Here is an 18,209-nt window from a genome sequence, read left to right as displayed (position 1 = left end):
AGGAATGAAGGAAAGAAGGAACGAAAGCATTTAGAAGTTGGCCGTTGTGTTTTCTAGTGTCTTTGTGTTCAGAGAGACTTATTGCTTCAAATCTCAATGCAGAGTGGCTTTACACAGACCATCTGTCGCGTTTCACTTTTTTCACCATTTTCCCATCGCTCCAGGCCCCGCTCGCTTTGGCATCCTCTGTGGCGAATTTGGGCTGTGTAAGTCATCGCAAGCCACTGAGCAACTGGTATGGCGAATGTGGTATATTCAATCTGTGTGGTGTGCGTATTTACATGAAGAAGAGAAGGAAAAAACTCCCGTCATCAGGGGGGCTGTTTAGAGAGCACGGGCCACACAAAGTGGGCCCTGCAGCAGCAAGCGAGTCGAGCTGAGAAGACAACGGTACTTCCAAAAAGGGGAAACAATCGACGGCAAAAGGTCGGTGCCACTTCACGAGTGTGGTTACTTTCCCAAAGTGGAAAATGTGGAGATATTCCACTTCGCCCAACTTCGTTTTTGGGGCTGACTGCGGACTGTTGCTCACCCTTAACCAACTGCAGCGTGGGCTTCGATCGCCGGTTACGCCCCGTTTCACGGCCCATTTTTTGTCAACTATCGCCGACACAACGTACCCGTCGCCAATCCCGCCTTGCCTCGACGGGACTACAAACCGTAGCGAGATCATCGTATCGCTCACGTGGCGGAAAAGATGCCGAAGATTGCGTTTGTACCTGCAGACGGACTCGGAAGGACCAGGGCCGAGCATCGAAGGCTGATTAGGAGCCACTGTATGCGGGGGAAGAACAAGAAGAAATACAGGAACACGAGAGACGTGGGAGACCACACCGACGTCATTACCCAACAGTTGCCGGTAGATATCAGCGTGTCTCGGGCGACCAGCGCGGCAGAGATTCACAGCCACACGGTGTCGGCAAGACCGGCCGTATGGTCATCGGCGGCAACAGGGTACACGCTCCCATCGCCTGAGCGACCACCATCGGTCTTCTCACTCCTCACCTTTGCCCGGGAGATTGACGATCTGTCGCGTGAACTCCTCTTTAAATGTGGGTCGTACCCAAACTCTCAACTTGTTCACGGCACTCTCCTGACTCTCCCCTCTCCGCGCTCGGGGCGTTGAACCGCTTTGCGCCTGTCACGAGGCATTAGCGACAGGCCCACCCTCTACTAGGCGCTTTTTTTCCTTCTTCCATTCTTGCACTATGCAGTGGTCGCTAACGTGTCTGGCTCTCCCAAGTAGATTTCTTCGTTGCGCGAGAGATTTTCTACCCGATACAGTTCTGTGTTTACTCCGACGCAAGCCTCTTCATCTGGTTCGAGTGGCTGTTTTATGATGTGGCGTACCTCGAAGCCGTGCTGCTCGGCATGTCTGCCATGGATGACTTCTATCGACGGGCGCCGCCATCCAAGTTGACCTATTCGTCTCTGAAGGCTACAATCCATGCCCTCAACAAGCGTTTGTCAGATCCCGACCTGTGCCTCGCGGACTCCACCATCGCTGTTGTTATGGGTCTCGCCGAGCTCGCCGGGATCTTATCCGACGACGCTGCAGTCAAAGCGCACGTCTCTGGCTTCCAGAAAATGGTTCGCCTTCGAGGCGGTATCAGCGCTTTTGCTCACAACAAGAAGCTGCAGATCAAGATCGGAAGGTGAGTTATCCTAAGCATCCGAAACAACCTCGAACTTCGACGGCATCGCTGAGAACCCTCGTAGGTTCGACTTAATCCACTCCCTTGGCACAGGCAACCCACCTCAATTCTTCATGGACCCAATATCGTGGTGTCCCATCTTTGGACTTCTTCATAGACCCAATATCGTGGTGTCCCATCTTTGGACCTCCATCGTCAACCAGCACCCGCTCAAGTTCCAGTGTTGAGAGCGCAGACCACTGACCCAGGCTATGCGCCATCAAACAGTTGCAAGGTCTTGGTCGCCTTTCCGGGCTTCGAGAGCGCATTCCGGGAACGAGTCCGAGTGTCTGCCCAGCATCTCCATCCTGCCAACTCATATCCCACCAAGTGTAGCTACCCAGAACAAATTTGACATATCCCACAGTACGCCCAGGTCAATCTCCCACACCAACTCCCCTCCCACATCCGGAACGAACCGCGCCCTCACCACAACGCCTGTCCAACCCTCCCACCGTGCCCACCCCTCAACCACTCCCAAACCTTCAAACCCGCCCTCTTCCCCACCTCCACAAGCCACAGCACAAGCCAAACCACCGCGCGCCCCAGCCCGCCCACAACACTTTTCACCAACCGCAGCGCGCCTGCCCCAACCCACCGCACGCCGGCTAACAATGCAGCCCCGATCTCGGCGCGGTACGCCCAGCCCGCCCACAGGCCGCCGCAGTACAAGCACACGACGATGGCGTATAGCAAGAGCTTGCGAGGGAACGGGAGGAGCGGTCCGACGCGGCCTGAGGGAAGACCGCTGCCGTCCGGCCAGAGGGTGGCGCCGGCGCGGTAGCGAGCTGTGGGTTGCGAGTAGTGGAAGCGCGGCAGCGGCGTGGCGTCGTGCTGGCTTTGACGGGACGGGTAATGGTAGGGTCGGAGGGCGGGCGTGGTGGTGGTGCGGAGGAAGTCATCCCGCGTGAGGTGAGGCAGTGGCGGCGGTGGTGCTGCTCTCGCTACGGGGATGGTGCCGTAGGAGATTGGTGGTGCCGGGCCGAGGCGCTCGGCCGGCGGGTAGGATCGGAGGGCGGGGGTGGTGTAGGGGGAAGTATCCCGCAGGATGGGAGACAGTGGTGGTGTTGGTGCTTTCGCGACGGCCATGGTGCCGTGCGAGACTGGTGGTTCCAGGCCGAGGCGCTCGGCCGGCGGGAGCTCGGCCAGGAGGGGGCCGGGCTCGCGGACGGTCGCGGGAAGGTAGGTGTCAAATCTGGCGTGGCGGGCTAGCGCGAGGTAGGACTCGCGGGTCAGGATGTACTGTTCAGCGGCGGCGGGGCCGTGGCCGACGTAGGGTCGGATGATGCGGAGGGGGACGGTATGCTTCTTGCGCGTGTTGACGTACGACTTCTTGCTTAGCTCGGCGCCGTCCGCAAGGTGAAGAACAGTCTCTACGTCTGGGTTGCTGGCTGGGTGGATGGGCAAGTACGCTCTCCTCAGCGCGGCATCACGATCGCGGGGGAATCTGTCGCGGATATCCGTTTCATCGAAGGAGGTCACCTGCGTAGTTGCAAGGCCGTGTAAGTTGACTGTTTAGCTGATAAAGTCCACGACATCGTCGCAGTGACAAGACACCCACAATCAAAACCACGACATAATCATCTGGAGGTGACGCTTGCGGGGACAGAATCACCACTGGGTGGTCGTAGCAGCCCTCGGGGAGCTCGGCGTGCGTCTCTAGGCCATCTCGTGGTGGTAGCCACATGATTAGTCCCCCGAGGTGAGTCTCACTCCGAGTGAACACCGGCTTGGGAGGGCCCCGGATTGCTTGGGGGCCATCGTGGTGTGCAGCTCGGCTAGGCATCGCGAAGACAATGCGAGTTGTTTGACATCCGTGTCGGCCCGTAAGATAGGCACAGAAGGATCAGGTATATTGAACTATTGATTCCAAGGAGCAATCGAGCTGGAGAGCTTGCAATGTGTTGGCCGCCTTTCTCCAGCCGTTCGGGCAAACGATGCCTGACGTTGAATCAGGCTTCGGGAGGCCGGATGTCGGCCTGCAAGCCAAACCGCGATCGTCGGCTTGTGTTGCGGCTACGAATCCTGGGAAAGCCAATCAAACCTGCATCGTGACGCAGCGAATCATGCTCAGGGCACGCAGCTTTGCACCCAACAGCATCACAACAGGGCGGCTAGTTGCAGACACCGCCACAGAGCAGCAGACACGCAGTGCTGCGACGCGAGGAGCTACCGTTGGACGAGATATTTTATTTTGGGAAGAGCAGGTCGAAGAACACCAGAGTTTAGCGTCATGCTCAATGCAGCTGTGCGTGACCAAAGGAGCAAAATCAAGGAAATTGAGGCATGTGGCGGTGGAGGATGAAGACGAGTGCCCTATGTTTTTACCAGAAGTTCTTAAGACCGTCTCATCTTTTGGGACCGTCGATACCAAATCAAGGACTCCCTCGCTTCCAGAGATGAGCCGTTATTGCACATAGAGTTATCTTGTTCCACGTAGATCTGCCGCCACAAGACAGCGCAGGAATGGTTTGCGCATAATCAATAGACTAAAGCAACCAAGGATAGACTCCCGAGCGTTCCCCAGTCGTTTACACGGCGAATGTACGAAAGTACCTAGTAGTACATGAAACCAGTTCTAGACGAACACATGGACATGGCCCGGGACGTAGTTGTCATTCTGCCGACGAAGTGGAGATGTGTGATCAATGTGCACTCTAGCGATTTGCAAATAGTGAGAGAAAGCTGTTCGAGCCGTGGGCGTAGAGACTGAGTTGGAATCAAGTTCTGTGGATGAGTAACGCCAGGCAGCCTTGAAACGCTGAGCAAATAACCTCTCTTTCATGCCTCAAGACTCCGACGGTATCTTCATGTCTTAACGGCAAAGATACTATACGAGCCTGTGGACATCAGTTAGCATGTGGTCAGATACGCAGACCTGACACAAAGAAAACATCTCACTTACCAACAAACTCATTCAAGTCAACCTTCAAATCAGTTTCCCCATTGCCCACATTCGCCGGCGCACCACAGCATTTCCCAGCCGGGGAGGCAGCAGCAGCCGCCGCACCAGTCGGGGCGCAGCATTTCCCCTTTTTCTCCCCATCCTCTCTCGTCTCCCAATACACGTTCAAATCGGCCCCCGTGTCTACAATCATGACGTCTGATTACAACCGTCCACCATCAGCAACCCCAGACATAAGAAGACCACTCCGGGTAGAGAGGAAAAGACGCAACTCACCTCGAAACCCAGCCTCCTCCAACCACCGCTCGTACTCAACCACCTGGCTCGCCCCGGCCACGCACCCGACATACAGCGCCATGTCGGCCCGCAGCGCGTCCGGCAGCGGCCGCCTGGCCAGGATGTCGGACACGGCGACGCGGCCGCCGGGCCGGAGCAGGCGGTGCATCTCGCGGAACACGGCCGGCTTGTCGGCGGGCGGGACCAGGTTGATGACGCAGTTCGAGATGATGCAGTCTGCCGTGTCCGGGGGCAGCGGGACGGCGGTGATGTTGGCTTTGAGGAAGGTTATGTTTGCTGGTAGGTTGGGGTGCTGGGTGTTGAGGATGTGGTTGGCCCGGGCTAGCATGTCCTAGAGTTGGGGGGTGTTTAGTAAAGGTAAGTGGGGGGTTACTGTCTCGAAGGAGTGTAAAGGGAGGGGAAAGGGATAATCATACGTCGTTCATGTCGATGCCGATAGCTCGGCCGGACGGGCCGACTTTAGGGGCTGCGAGGAATATGTCGAAGCCGGCGCCGCTGCCAAAATCGAGCACTGTTTCGCCCTGTCTGGAGTGTTAGTTACGGCCGGGCGGACGGGTGCAGAGGGTGGTTGACGAATGTGATCTCATTACCTCCTTCAGACTGGCGAGGGCTAGCGGGTTGCCGCAGCTCAGGCCGAGGTTGGCATCCTTGGGGATGCTGGCGAGCTCCTCGGCGCTGTAGCCAAAGGACTTGGCTACCGTCTCGCCGTACTTGACGCTAGTGCCGCGGGAGGCCGAGCTGTAGTGCTCGCGGACCTGGTCGTAAATCTTGGACGAGTCCATGATTGAACAGTGGATTATGTAGATTGCCAGGGCGGGGGGCAGAGACGGTGTTGCACTTGGTTAGGAAGTGGCTGAAGACAATGTCTTCCAGAGGAGCTGATATGTGGGATCTGGTCACATATTTATCTTGACCGCTCATGGTCTGTAAGTGTGCAGAATGGTTTCCGTGTACTGCCTTCGCTGGTTTCACTTACACGAGATAGTCCAAGTTCTGTCATCGGTTACTTGCCTAATCAGGCTATGAAGGGATCCATCATCTCCGCAAAAGCGGCGACGAGCCAGAAAAGGAAATTTATTGGTTAGTCACCAACTTTTTCCCTCTTTTGCCTTGTCCAACGCATCACCAGGATACACACTTCGGGGCCCACGCGCAGGATAGACACCCCTGATACTCTCTCGTTCTTAATTCAAGGCGCTTTGAATTACAACATGGAAGCCGAAAGCTACCGCAGCCGAGTACACAAATTCTCGAGCAAACCGCCCGGCCACAAGGCCGCTCGGCAACGCGCGAACCAGCGGCGGCACCGGGCAAGAGTGAAAGGCAGGATTGCCGAACTCGAATCGGCCCTTTCAAATGCTGAAGCCAGGCTTGCGGATGCCCTGCGGAGAATCGGGAGCCTGACCGCCGAGGTCCGGCGACTGCAGCATGCTCTCGACTCGAGGGCATCCCAGAGACCGGTTGTTGAATCGACGACTGACACGACCCGCGGCATTGCGACCAACATTGAGATCAAGCGCATCACTCCACCAGAACCTTCTGGACCTGCTGAGAGCTCCGCTGTCGTCCCCAACCCCTGCATCACGCCTCGGGAAGCATTCGAACCGCCCGAACAGGCCTTCCTAAGCCCGGCCAGCCCCCTCGCTCAGGACAAGCCCAGCACCGACGAGCCCACTCCAGTGGAGACGCATGGAGATGCCGTGCAAGTCTCTGATTTTGAAGACCCAAATAACGATTATCCCCTCCTGCCGCCGCCGCGCGCGGGCGAGTCGACAATGCCATGCCGCGACGCCTACGAGATCATCACGGAACGAAGCGCGCCGGGATTCGACCTTGCCGCTGCGACCGAGTGGCTGAAGCCTGGTTTTCGGAGGGCTGTTGTGCCGGGCGCTGGGTGCCGTGTCCAAACTCACCTCTTGTTTGCCTTGGTTGACCGGATCACTTCGAATTGGGGATGCATTTGAGCGAGGCCACAACGTCCCGCTATGTTCGTTCTATGGGCTAGGGACAAATACACTGATATGGTCATTCGACATGTCCCGCGCAGCAAGAGCTGAAGCACGGCCATGGCGAGAAGTCTTGATCCGGCCTTGCATTTCTTTAATGGCGCCTCTCGAGGGATGATTACATGATCGAGAGGGGCTAAAGTGGTAAAGGTGAAGCTAGGCATTCGTGGGAGCGCCGAACAGTGAAACTGGCATGAATAGTGTGTACTGTACAGTGACCCTCCCCGGGAACAGAAGACTCCACTCCTATATGCTCCCACCTGTAGGACGCCCAATCTAGGTAGCGTTGTATCCCATCCTTTACCTATAGTAGCCGGGGCGAACAATGAGAGTACCTTGCGGCAAGACAGGAAGAAGAGACTAGGAATCCACACACGCAAAAGCTGTCAGCGCAGCGAGCACGGCGCCGATCGCAGCGCCGACGACGATGCCGGCCTGCGCGGCGGAGTCTAGGACGTTGCAGTGTTCCATCACGGCGCCAGTCTCCATGTGGTCTATTGATTATTCGTGCAATTGGCTGCCAAGGTTTGGTCAGGGCGATGGGAACTCAACGAAACAGAAGAGACAGTCTCCATTCAAACCCTTGTGTTTCGTTCTTGGCGGTCTAGCTCGTTTACCTTCACGATCACACTGCCGGGTTCACACTAGTCTCAATCACCAACAGCTCTCTCCTTGGGCAACTGCCGCTTACTTGGACCACCTTGGCAGGGACAGAAAGCTGCCGGCGTTCATACGGATGACCAACTCCAATTCGCGGTGAATACCTGTCCTCACCGGGGATCTCCATGACGGTATCAATCCGCCTCTGGAGCGTCCATCCGTTCGAGTGCTTGTGTACGATGCAGCAGGGCCGAGCAGAGCGATAACGTCTTAATTTTGATCGAAGAAATCAAGACAAACCAGGCATTCGCATGACCTGAGCTGAGAAGTCAGCTCAAGAGAAACCCTGCTCTGGCGTTGCGCTCCGACAGCCAATAGTTTTTGATAGTTACGTAGCAGCCCTGCCAAGCCCCACCTCAAACCCAATTGCAGGACCCCACTATCAACGTCGACCCTTCCCAAGCTCTCAAATAAACCCCACACGATTCGACATTCAACACCAACACCGCCCACAGCCCACCGCCGCCGTCATGTCGCACCCCCGCGTAGAAGAGGTCTCCGACAGCGACGTCGACATGTCGGACCCCTCCGAGGCCGACATCGACGACTTCGTCGAGTCCGATATCCTGCGCCGCGTCGACGCCAGCACGAAGAAGCCCGCCGCCGCCGCCCCGTCCTCCCATCAGCAGCAGCAGCCGCCACGACCCGCGCCCGCAGGGCGCCGCGCAGCAGCAGCAGCAGCACCCGCCCCGCAGATCCACATGCAGACGACGACAGACGAGAAGGCGTACCGGCACTACCAGTGCCTGTACCCGGTGTACTTCGACGCGACGCGGACGCGGGCGGAGGGGCGGCGGGTGCCGCTGGCGCTGGCGGTGCGCAACCCGCTGGCGATCGACATCGTGCAGGCGTGCGCGAGCCTGCGCCTGCCCACCGTGCTGGAGGCCGGCAAGCTGCACCCCAAGGACTGGGCCAACCCGGGCCGGGTCAAGGTCGACCTGCGCGCGCAGCAGCAGCAGCAACACCCACACCTACCTACTACACAACCACCATTCCCTCCATCAAAAACAATCAAAAACAAACACCACCTCTACCTGCTCGTAGCCCAGCACCTGCGCGCACACCCAACAACGGACAGCTCCCCGGCGCTGCGCATGCGCGTAGGCGGCGCGCCGCCGCCGCCAGCCGCCATGGCGGACACGAGCAAGCCGTGGCCGCGGCCGGCGGTGCCGCGCGGGTGGAAGATGGGCGAGCTGCTGCCGTACTACAGCCCCGCGATGACGGGCGGCGGGGTGAGCGAGAACTTCCTCAAGGACATGATGAAGGAGCTGCAGCAGCAGGGTGGAGGTGTCGGCGGCGGCGGGATGCCGGATATGGCGAGTTTGTTGGCTGCCGCCGGCGGGGGTAGCGGTGCCGGCGCCGGTGCTGGGGCGGGAGGGGGGAAGAAGGATAAGAAGGGGAAGGGGAAGTAGGGGAGGATCATCACGAGCATGAATTGGTTGTGGCTTGATAGTGTGTAGAAACGGAGCCGCATGGAATGAAAAGGTTCGCCATCGACCGGCCCGGGAAGAGAACCATCCGCTTATCGAACGTGCTACGTGCCAGATCCGGGGAACTCATAATGCAGGCACCATGCCAAGGAACCATCTTGTGAAAAAGCCAAGCATTCTCCAGTCCGTCTAACAAAAGCCGCAGCCGTTTCGGCTGGATGGGTATCCAGAACCCTCTGACCAAACTCCTCTCGCAATGCAAATAATGATACAGAATCTTTCAGGCCATGCCCTTGGCCGGACTCCTCGTGCAATCAACAAAGAGCCATCTCTCAGGCCGTGTCCCCGCCAAACTCCGTCAAGAATGGGTAAAAATGCCTTCTGGCATGCCCGTGCCATGCTCCTGAACAAAACGCCTCATGCGATGCACCCATGACAGAACCTCCCTTTTCCCGAGCCCAAACAACGCCCTAGACGCCGCCAGTGCTTTCTCACATGAACAAAAACCTCCCCTGCAACGCCTCCCACTCCTTGGAATCCACAATCTCCACCTGCCTACCCGTGATAGGGCTAGGCTTTCCCTCCATCCCCGGCAGCCTGATCTGCAACTTCGCCCCAACGGGCCTCATGACATTTTTCTTCGGGCTCTGTTTACCTGCCGCAGCGGGAGACGCGGGCACCGACCCCCAGCCCTTCTTAAGGGCGGCCTCTTGCCAGCTCTTCCAAGTGGCGAAATCTTCTTTTTGCTGTGCCGCATGATACTGCGGCGTGCTTTTTGCCGGCTTCCACGCGATCTTATCCTCGGGCAGCCTCGCCAAGTCGTAGATCTTAGCATGGCTCGACAGGTTGACCAGCTCCCTAAGCACAGCCTTGTTCTCGGAACCAGCAATTGCCCTGCGCTGCTCGCCCGGCCGGATATTCTTAGTGAGGGGCTCGGCGAGCCAGTCGTGGTCGCGCTGCTCCACCAGTCTGGCGCGGCGGTTATCCTCGCGCAGGTAGCGGAGCGCAGCCTCGAGGCCGTTGATCATCGTCTTAAGATTGTCCATCTCGCGCGCCGTGGCGACCGCCCGCTCTTGGTTCTCTCTGGCCCCTGCCGCTTCCGCCCCGCTGCCGGCGACCACCCGGCTGGTGCTGGCGACCTGCTTCCACTTGTCGCGGTCGAGCTCGAGCGCCTTGAGTTCGCGGTCTTGCTTGGAGATGCTCTCCGATAGGGTGGCGATCTCCTCCTTGTCCGCCGCGATTTGAGCCTCGAGCTCCGAGATCCGTGCTGCCTTCGCCTTGGCGTCACGCATCCGGGACTCGAGCGTCTCAATCTTGACCTGGGCTGTGCTCAGGTCTTCGTCACGGATGGCGATGGTGCGGCGGGCGTTGCTGTACTCCTCCTTGAGACGGCGAACCTCGGCCTCGGCCTCGATCGGCACCTTCTTGAGCTCCTTAAGCTCCTGGCTGCGCAAGGTCCAAGGGGCAGGGCCGCGCTCGAATTCTTGCGTCTGGCTGAGGTCTGTGCTCAGTGCCGCTAGGTCCGAGATCTGCGACGTGACGGCGCGCAGTTTGCTGAGGTACGTCGAGAACAGGTCGGCCTCGCTGTGGTTGAACGCGGTCATGGCTGTGTTCTGGATGCACGACTGCACCTCGGCATAAGTGTATGGTGCGGTTCTGCCCTCCTCATTGAGGAGCCGATGAAGATCCAAGCCGATCTTGCGCGCCATGTCGGCGAGCTCCGCTGTCGCAGCTTCGCACTCCACAAACGCCTCCAGGGACTCGGGCAGGAGAGAGAGGGACCTGGAATTGAGATCCTCCAGCGCGCGGGCCGTCTTTCCGGCGATGACCTTGGTGCTGCGAGTCTGGGTGACAACGCTGTCGGTCTTGTTTGAGAAGTGCTGGCTGAGCTCCTCCTCGTCCTCGGTCGAGGGGACGACCCGCTGGACCATGGCCTTCGCGGTGGTGAAGGCGACGGCGGCAGACTCCAAGTAACTCTGCATCAGTAGAGCGCGCATGTGAATGTCGTCGGCGAAGCTCTGTAGGTCGGGGCAGATGTGCACCTCGCCAAGGTGCGTCATGAGGGCAATGGTCCGCTGCAGCTCGACCGCGCATTGCTTCTCCTTCAACTCGTCGCGTCTCAGGCCGTCGATCCAGCCGTTCATGGCCCTCTCGGCAGGCTCGAGCTCGTACAGCGCACCCTGATACTGGGCGAACTGCTCAAGCGAGCAGTGGCTGATGGCATTCACGAAGCGGTCGCACATGCAGGAAACCCAGGTCAGTTTGTCGGCGACATCGCAGCCCTCGAACACCTCGTCTTCGTGACCAGGGTGTGGCTGGCTGTTGACGCGCTCCTTGATGAAGCCGTTGAGCAGATTGGCCTTGAAAGCCAGGCGCTTGAATCGCAGGAGGGCGAGGACCGAGTCCTTGTCGGTCTGATAGCTGTCCGGCAGGAACAGCGTGACGATCTCCAGGTGCTGCTCGGCCTCCTGCGCCTCCATACGGCGCAGTTCGAGGTCGATGGTCTTGGCCTGGGCCTTGGCGGCGGAGATCTGCAGCTTCATGTTGAGCTCGAGCATGGCGCGCGACCGGCTGTTCAGCTGCTCCGACTCATTCTCGGTGACGGCCTGAGAAGCACGCATGTCCGCCAGGTCGCTCTGCAGGCTAGTAACCAGCTCACGGAACCTCGACAGCGTGTACTCCATGTCCTCCATGGCTGCCTTATGCTTGGCCGCCTGGCGGGCTTGCTCGGCGATGACGGCGTCCCTCTGGCTGATATCCTCCTGCATCTCTTTCTCGTACTGGACATGGTTGATTTCCAGCTCATCGTGGATCTCTTTCAGGGCTTCAAGGTCGGCAATGGCCGCCTTGAGCTCCTTGATCTCTTCGGATTGGTTCATGTTTTGTTCACTGAGATTCTCGATAATCTCCTCGGCTCCCAGAGCGTTGTTCAGCTGCTCGCGGAGATCCTCGATGGCAGACTCTTTCTGCGTCAGGTCCTCTTTGCAGGCGGTGAGCTCCTCTTTGACGGCGTCAAACTCGCGCAGATCATCCTCGAGACCCTTGATCTGGGCCTTCAACTCCTCTTCCTGCTCACGGGAGATGTCCCGAAGCCTGATCAACGCCTCGCGGAGCCGTTCATTATTCTTCTCCATCTGCAGCCATCCGACACTGGCCCTATCCTCGGATGACATGCCTTTGGTGAGTTCAGCGTTCTCCTCCCGGAGAACCTCCACTTCGAGCTCCAACTCCTCGTGCTTCAACTTGAGGGCGTCGAGCTCAGCCTTGTGGACCTCGGCCATCTCCTCGGCCATCTCGCGGTCGAGGGTGGCAAGCTCCAGGGCGGCCTCATGCTCGGCCTGCATCTCCTCGACATTGCACAGGCGTGTCTCAGCCTCCTTGAGCTGCCGTCTCAGGTCGGCAAGCTCCTGCTGCTGTGGTTGGTATTTGATTTGCAAAGTTTGGATAATCCTCTCAAACTTGTCGCGCTCGCTCTTGATCTGGTCGAGCGTGTTAAGCTTCTCGCGATCCTCGATCCGCTTCTTCTCAAGGACGCGGATCTTCGCCTTGAGATCTTCGATCTCTTTGTTGGCGGCCGCAGTATTGGCTGCTGACCTGGATGTGGTCGTGGCGGTTGCGCCGGCCGGCTTGGTGGCGGCGGGCGGTGTAGGGGAGTTAGCTGAGCCGGTGAGCTTCTCCAATGCCAGGGTCCTCTGCTGGGCCGGGCTGATCGATTTGGGTGAAAGGATTTCATCGTCACTGCTCTTCTGCGTGGAGACGGTGCTCCCGCTGCCGCGTTTGCCGATGGCCGGAACCGGGCCGGAGGAGGCGAGTCGGGCCGTGGGCAAGCGGGCAACTCCCGGTTTGGCAGCTGCGGGCAGCCGACCGCTCAGAGTGCGCGCAGGGGCACCAGTTGGCTTGGGTGCCACAGCGGCGGTAGAGGCCTGGCGGGCCCTGGGGGCTGGCAGGGGCGGCGGAGCAGCGGAGGACTTGGCAGGCGCGACGGAGGGGCGTGGACGAGCTCCGAGGGCAGGCCTGGCGTTGGCAGGAGTGGCGGTACGCGACCCGGCAGCGCTTGAAGGCGCTGTGGCCAGCTGTTTGGTTGGGGACCTGGTAGGGGACTGGCAAGACGCGTCAGCAGACCATCACGACGCGTCAAGATAGGGATGACGCGTCTTACGCGTGCGATGCTCGAAGAGCGCGATGGCCTGGGGGCTGGCGTCGGGCTGGGAGCATTCAGGCTCTTGCGTTTGGCAAGAGCGGCGTCGTTGGCATTCGGACCGCGCGAAGAAGCTGCTGCGAACATGCCGCTGGGACGCGTAACCTTCTTGGAAGCCGCGGGCTTGGGCTGGGCAACCACGGTGATGGTGGAAGGCCTCACGAACATGCCGAAGCCCATCTTGCAGTCGAAGTAGCGCTCGCCTTGGACGCTTCCGTCGTTCTTTCCAGAGCCATCGTCGAGCTCAATTCCGACCCAGTCACCCGGGGCAAATGCGGTCTGGCCGACAAAGCGGATGGTGCCAGAGCGATTGTCGCTGAGGCGGATCTTCTGGCCGACAGCCAGATCCGAGATGGACGTCATCGTGTCATACTCCAATGGACGCTTGTTTTGTTTGTGGGTGTTTCGTGATGGATTGATCGATTGATTGCAATTGGACGCAACTGAATGCAGATTGCGGAAGCAATGTACAACGCTGTTCTCGCAATGGAAGCTGGCAGCAGAAAGCTGAAGCCGTGAAGTTGTGTTGCGTTGTGCTTGCTCTGTGGTGGAAGCGAGAAGGAAAGGAGAGCAGGAGCTGGGCAGTCTGGTGTTGCTTTCGCCTTGGGCTTCCCCCACGCCAAGTTCGATCAGCCAGCTTAGTCACCCGTGCAGGGGTTCGCGACCCTTGATTCATGACGCGCATCCAGATCGGGCCATGGCTCCGAACAACTCAACTCTTCTCAACTCAACCCAATCCAATCCAACGCAATTCAACGCAATCTGACCCACAGAGCTCGCACCTTCCCCGACTGGGGCTGAACCTCTCTAGGACACACAATCACCAGCCAGGGTACCTTACTTAAGTGCTCGACTGTCCAACATCACAATGCTTATCCCTTCCTCCATGAGGGCAGCACCTCGTGTAAGGAGGCAGGATCACGAAGTAGTAACCTGTACTCCTTCGCAGTAGCTGCATTTATTAGTCCTGCCTGCTCAGTGGGGTTCTGGCCCAAACATCTGCCAGCAGAATTACCTAGATCCCCGCTATTGGAAACGGTCGAGGCTACCGTCTTCCCTTGTAAAAACGGTCCATCGGAGCACTCGAAGATCAGGTATGCCCTTTCTACCATGGATGACGGATGCTCGGGTCTTCTGCAAAGTCAGCCTTGTTCGGGTCTTCCTTCTTAAATAGGTCTCGAGCAGTTTGAAACAGTTTTGTTTACCATAGCGCCTGTGCTCGCTCTGATCCGTGTCTGTGTGAGGAATTCAAAGGGCGTCGCTGCGCCGCACCAGGGGAACAAGTCGAAAACGATATGATCAACGCGCTGCGTGGCCTATCGCGTCCGAGCCAGCATCACATCTCGACCCGCCACTCGACAGCCGCCAGAGATGGCTCAAGAGGCACCACAATCACAAGGCACAGGGGGATCTCGCAGAAAAGGAACATAGATTAGGTATGCTTTGTCGCCGCCCGTCCTGCACCTGATCCTCCTGCCCTGCAACGAGTGACCCGTCACATCGCTGCTCGCTGAGACTGTAAAACGGTACGTTGCTGGGGGTAACAGAAACACTAGCCAGAGAATTCCGCTCCCACTCGGCCAAGAAAACAACAGCTGTCCGGCTCCAGCTCAATGGGGCCGACGATGTTAAACGTATCCGGTACGACAAGAATATCCCGGCGGTTCGGGTGCGCGTGGCAGAAGGCGTGCTTCTTGATGCCCTCGACACACAAAACACAGCGGCCTGTCTCTCCCCCCAGTCCCAGACTCGGAAGGGCGGAATCCCGTCAACAACAGGCTGGGCCATCGTATTCCGTCAGAGCTTCTGCAGCTGCGCGAGCCCTTCGGACCGCACTTGCTCAAAGACGCATTTGACGGCGGCCTGGAGGCGGAAACTCATCCACATATCTCAGATCTACGCCAGTGCCGACAACGGCGGCGTCCACACGAACCCAGTCCTTCTCCGTCCAAAATTCCAGGAACTCGAGGGCCGGGATGGTATGTATGGTTGGCCATTAATCATCGAAGCACTGCGGCTTGATTGCACAAGCGGCCTGCTGCAAAGGCGCCATATTAGGACAGTCTATCTTCCCTTCATGGCTAACCTATCTGCCAATCTACAGCCATTACGGCCCAAACCGAGCCCGGCAGCACCCCTGCTTTCTCGTCCGACCATCGTCCATCGCACGCACTCCAATCTCAAAGCGATGAGAAATTCAAGAAATAACAAGCTCAAAGGTTCTCAAAGCCTTCGCCCCTCAAGAGGCTGGTCATCAACAAAGTCGAGCTGCAGCTGTAGCCCCGTGGCGAAGACGCCGCAGTCCCGGCACCGGACCTGGCGGAATGTATTGACCTGCTCCAGCCGTCTCGTCTCCCACTTTTCCCACACGGCCCGCGGGGCACGGTAGAGCTCAAAATACGCGAAATCGGCGCCCTTGCCGTCGTCAAAGCCGCGGGTTCCAGCGAGGGGAGGTGTGGATCGCCGTCGGGAATGTCGTCGCCCTAGATCAGACCGAGGCAAGTCAGGGGGGATATCGACTCGAGGATGCCTCTGGTCCTCATGTGTGCGGTTAGCGGCTTGGAAGGGTAGCTGTCAAGGTTGCCTTTATACTTGGAAAGTGTTGCTGGTGCTCAGGTCAGAGTATGGATGCAATGCTTTGTCCTTGGAACCCTCATATAATGCGGCCGCAGAAGAGCGGCGCCCTAGCTACCTTCCTCAAATGGGAGTTAGTTACTCGTGGTGCCAACAATTCATGTAACCTGGTGTTGGTTGGCCGCGCGGATAGCACATGTGCCTTGCATCACCACCACCAGCACCACTTATCGGCTCAAGGTCCTTCTGTACCGGTTGGACATCCAACCGCATACCACATCCAACGACACGGCGCTCTTGCTCTTGCCTTATCTGATGGATATTTGGTGCGCCGCTCTCTCGCAGGCCGGGTTTGTTGCTTTCTTCTCGATCCTTTTGGGTCGGGTGGGATCCCCCTCGCGCTGCCGTTCCAGTTCCGTCTGCCACTTTTGCTACATAAACCCGCCAATCTCGTTCCCCCTCTTGCTCTCATTCAAGTCCTTCCGGCCTTCCAAGTGAGGCGGGAATCCGCTTATGCTGCCATTTCAATAGCGTTCGACTCGTCTTTCTCCCTGTCAACACGTCCGCACTGCTCAACAACTCCGCGTTTGAGAACCCCTGAAAATGGCCCCGCACCAGAAATCCGCTGAAGCATCGAAAGAGGCGATTATTCGTGATATCTTAGCGAGCCGGTTCGGGCGTGATGTTAGCAGCCCCACTCCCTCCAGCGAACAAGGCAAGATGCTTAAGACTAACAGCGAAGCAAGGTCTCAAAGGTCTCGCTCGATCCCCGGTCCAACAACACCAAAGTGTACGTCGTGTCGCTGCGGCCGTCCACGGGCGAAAATGCGGACGGCAGTTCAAAGCCGGCCCTCCAGCCGGCCACCGAGCCACTGCCCCTGAGCGCCACCAAAGTTGTCGTCCGGTTCCCGGACCCCAGGGCCAATCTGAACGACGCCGTGCGCGTGGAAAACGAGGTGGCCGCCATGGTCCTCGCTCACGACGCGCTCAAGCCGCTGGGGAGGTCCATCGTTCCGGCCGTGTACGGCTGGAGCTCCGCTGCTGCCGGCGGGACGGGCTGGGTGCTGATGGAGTGTATGCCTGGCACTCGTCTTGACCTTGCGGGATTCAAGAAGCTCGGCCGTGATGCGAAGAAGGCCGTCTTGGGTGAGATAGCTCGGGTTTTGCGTCTGCTGCAGCAGTACAAGCTTCCTGCTTCGGTGGAGGGATATGGAGGCCTGGGGTTCGCCGAGGACGGGACCATTGCGGTCGGCCCAACGGCCATCTACGGCGCTACGAAGCGCTGCGAGACCTATCATGAGCTGTACACCGAGTGCGTTTCCTCCCCGCTGTTTGTCATTGTCAACTCATCATCAAAAGCAGCGGTTGCTTATTCATTACGTGGGAACGATACAGGTATCTTCAGACGCAGCTTGCCTTCATGGATCAGTGAGACATCGTGCAGGGCTGGAAAGACTCAGACCTGCGGACGCGGATTGATGAGTTTGTTGAGAGAGGGTTCAAGCCGTTACTTGAGCGGTCCGCGGACCTGAAGCCACGGCAGACGCTTGTCCATGGAGATTTTGGTGAGCTACCCGCAAACCAACAACACGGCAACAGCCCCATCCGACTGTGTGCAATGTTCTTGATTGTTGGCGAACTGAAACTCCCTCAACAGATCTACATAATCTCCCTTTTGACCCCGCCACAAATCAGATCACGGCGTTGCTGGACTGGGACTTCAGCCGTAGGTGAAGCCCGAGTCATCCATGACTCTTCCCCCCCTTCCCGAGATGTAATCGGGGCACAAGCTCACAGAATCTCGGAGTAATTTAGACATTGCCTCCGCCGCGGACGAGTTCTTCTACTCCTTCGGCAGCATCGGCGGCCTCGTCGAGCCTCCCACCCCAGACCCAGACCACCCGGTCGGCCGCCGTCGGCGCGGCCTGCTGCACGGGCTTGAGAAGATAGAGCGCCGGGCCGAAGACGCGGTCAACTGGGACGTGGTGTTCTGGCTTGACGAGGCTTTTGCGGCGGCGGGCGTGCGGCGGCCCATCGACATGATGCCTGCCATTGAGCAGTTGTCGGCGCTGTACTGGTTCATCCAGAACGTCAGCCCCGGCGCTTTTTTCCTTCCGCGCTTTTGGGCCAAGCATTCGGCCGAGAGGCTTGCTCAGATGAGGGCGCACTTTGGGGAAAGCGTGGGGAACATGCTGAGTGGTTGGGGTTTCTGAAGCAATCAAGATCCCAAGATACCGCTGTCCCTTCTTTTTCTTTGAGTAGCTGTCTTGTTCAGTGGATCTCTTAGTTGAATCATATGGCCGTTGATGTAGGCGGGTACGCCGACGGCGAAGTTCTTCGGTACTAGTACGACCTGACTCTCTCGACATTGCCGCCGATGCTGCCAGATGGGATTCAAACTGAAGCACGGAATGGGTTCAATGGCCTTGTAGCATATGCCGATAT

General features: G+C 58.4%; 7 protein-coding genes across 7 annotated transcripts; 4 read left to right on the top strand and 3 right to left on the bottom strand.

The window, feature by feature from the left end:
- Window positions 1-697: 697 nt before the first annotated feature.
- On the top strand, window positions 698-1,882 carry THITE_2085255 (uncharacterized protein; the record flags this gene model as incomplete). The annotated part of the gene is made up of 3 exons (XM_003650029.1): window positions 698-1,052; window positions 1,247-1,655; window positions 1,720-1,882. The coding sequence occupies 3 exons, from the start codon at window positions 698-700 to the stop codon at window positions 1,880-1,882; spliced, it is 927 nt and encodes a 308-aa protein (XP_003650077.1).
- A 32-nt stretch (window positions 1,883-1,914) lies between these two features.
- Window positions 1,915-3,381, bottom strand: THITE_2126199 (uncharacterized protein; the record flags this gene model as incomplete). The annotated part of the gene is made up of 3 exons (XM_003650028.1): window positions 1,915-2,002; window positions 2,293-3,176; window positions 3,256-3,381. The coding sequence occupies 3 exons, from the start codon at window positions 3,379-3,381 to the stop codon at window positions 1,915-1,917; spliced, it is 1,098 nt and encodes a 365-aa protein (XP_003650076.1).
- Window positions 3,382-4,502: 1,121 nt separating this feature from the next.
- THITE_116487 (uncharacterized protein) lies at window positions 4,503-5,678 on the bottom strand (the record flags this gene model as incomplete). The annotated part of the gene is made up of 5 exons (XM_003650027.1): window positions 4,503-4,534; window positions 4,600-4,797; window positions 4,876-5,227; window positions 5,313-5,417; window positions 5,487-5,678. The coding sequence occupies 5 exons, from the start codon at window positions 5,676-5,678 to the stop codon at window positions 4,503-4,505; spliced, it is 879 nt and encodes a 292-aa protein (XP_003650075.1).
- Window positions 5,679-6,021: 343 nt separating this feature from the next.
- Window positions 6,022-6,936, top strand: THITE_2109330 (uncharacterized protein). Its single transcript, XM_003650026.1, has one exon. It carries the CDS (start codon window positions 6,108-6,110, stop codon window positions 6,858-6,860), a length of 753 nt encoding a protein of 250 aa, XP_003650074.1. The 5' UTR covers window positions 6,022-6,107; the 3' UTR covers window positions 6,861-6,936.
- Window positions 6,937-7,931: 995 nt separating this feature from the next.
- On the top strand, window positions 7,932-9,079 carry THITE_2109327 (uncharacterized protein). Its single transcript, XM_003650025.1, has one exon. The coding sequence runs from the start codon at window positions 8,033-8,035 to the stop codon at window positions 8,972-8,974; it is 942 nt and encodes a 313-aa protein (XP_003650073.1). The 5' UTR covers window positions 7,932-8,032; the 3' UTR covers window positions 8,975-9,079.
- A 376-nt stretch (window positions 9,080-9,455) lies between these two features.
- On the bottom strand, window positions 9,456-13,761 carry THITE_2109326 (uncharacterized protein). Its single transcript, XM_003650024.1, has 2 exons — window positions 13,152-13,761; window positions 9,456-13,092 (listed from the first exon to the last, which is right to left on the bottom strand). The coding sequence occupies exons 1-2, from the start codon at window positions 13,551-13,553 to the stop codon at window positions 9,484-9,486; spliced, it is 4,011 nt and encodes a 1,336-aa protein (XP_003650072.1). The 5' UTR covers window positions 13,554-13,761; the 3' UTR covers window positions 9,456-9,483.
- A 2,857-nt stretch (window positions 13,762-16,618) lies between these two features.
- THITE_2040511 (uncharacterized protein) lies at window positions 16,619-17,574 on the top strand (the record flags this gene model as incomplete). Its single annotated transcript, XM_003650023.1, has 2 exons — window positions 16,619-17,128; window positions 17,209-17,574. Coding segments are annotated over 2 exons (876 nt in total), but the record flags the coding sequence as incomplete, so codon positions are not given.
- Between the last annotated feature and the right edge of the window lie 635 nt (window positions 17,575-18,209).

The sequence above is a fragment of the Thermothielavioides terrestris genome, chromosome 1 (genome assembly GCF_000226115.1).
Source record: "Thermothielavioides terrestris NRRL 8126 chromosome 1, complete sequence".
Taxonomy (NCBI): Eukaryota; Fungi; Ascomycota; class Sordariomycetes; order Sordariales; family Chaetomiaceae; genus Thermothielavioides; species Thermothielavioides terrestris.
The sequence above is the reverse complement of the archived record's forward strand: the minus strand, read 5'-3'. Positions and strand labels throughout refer to the sequence as shown.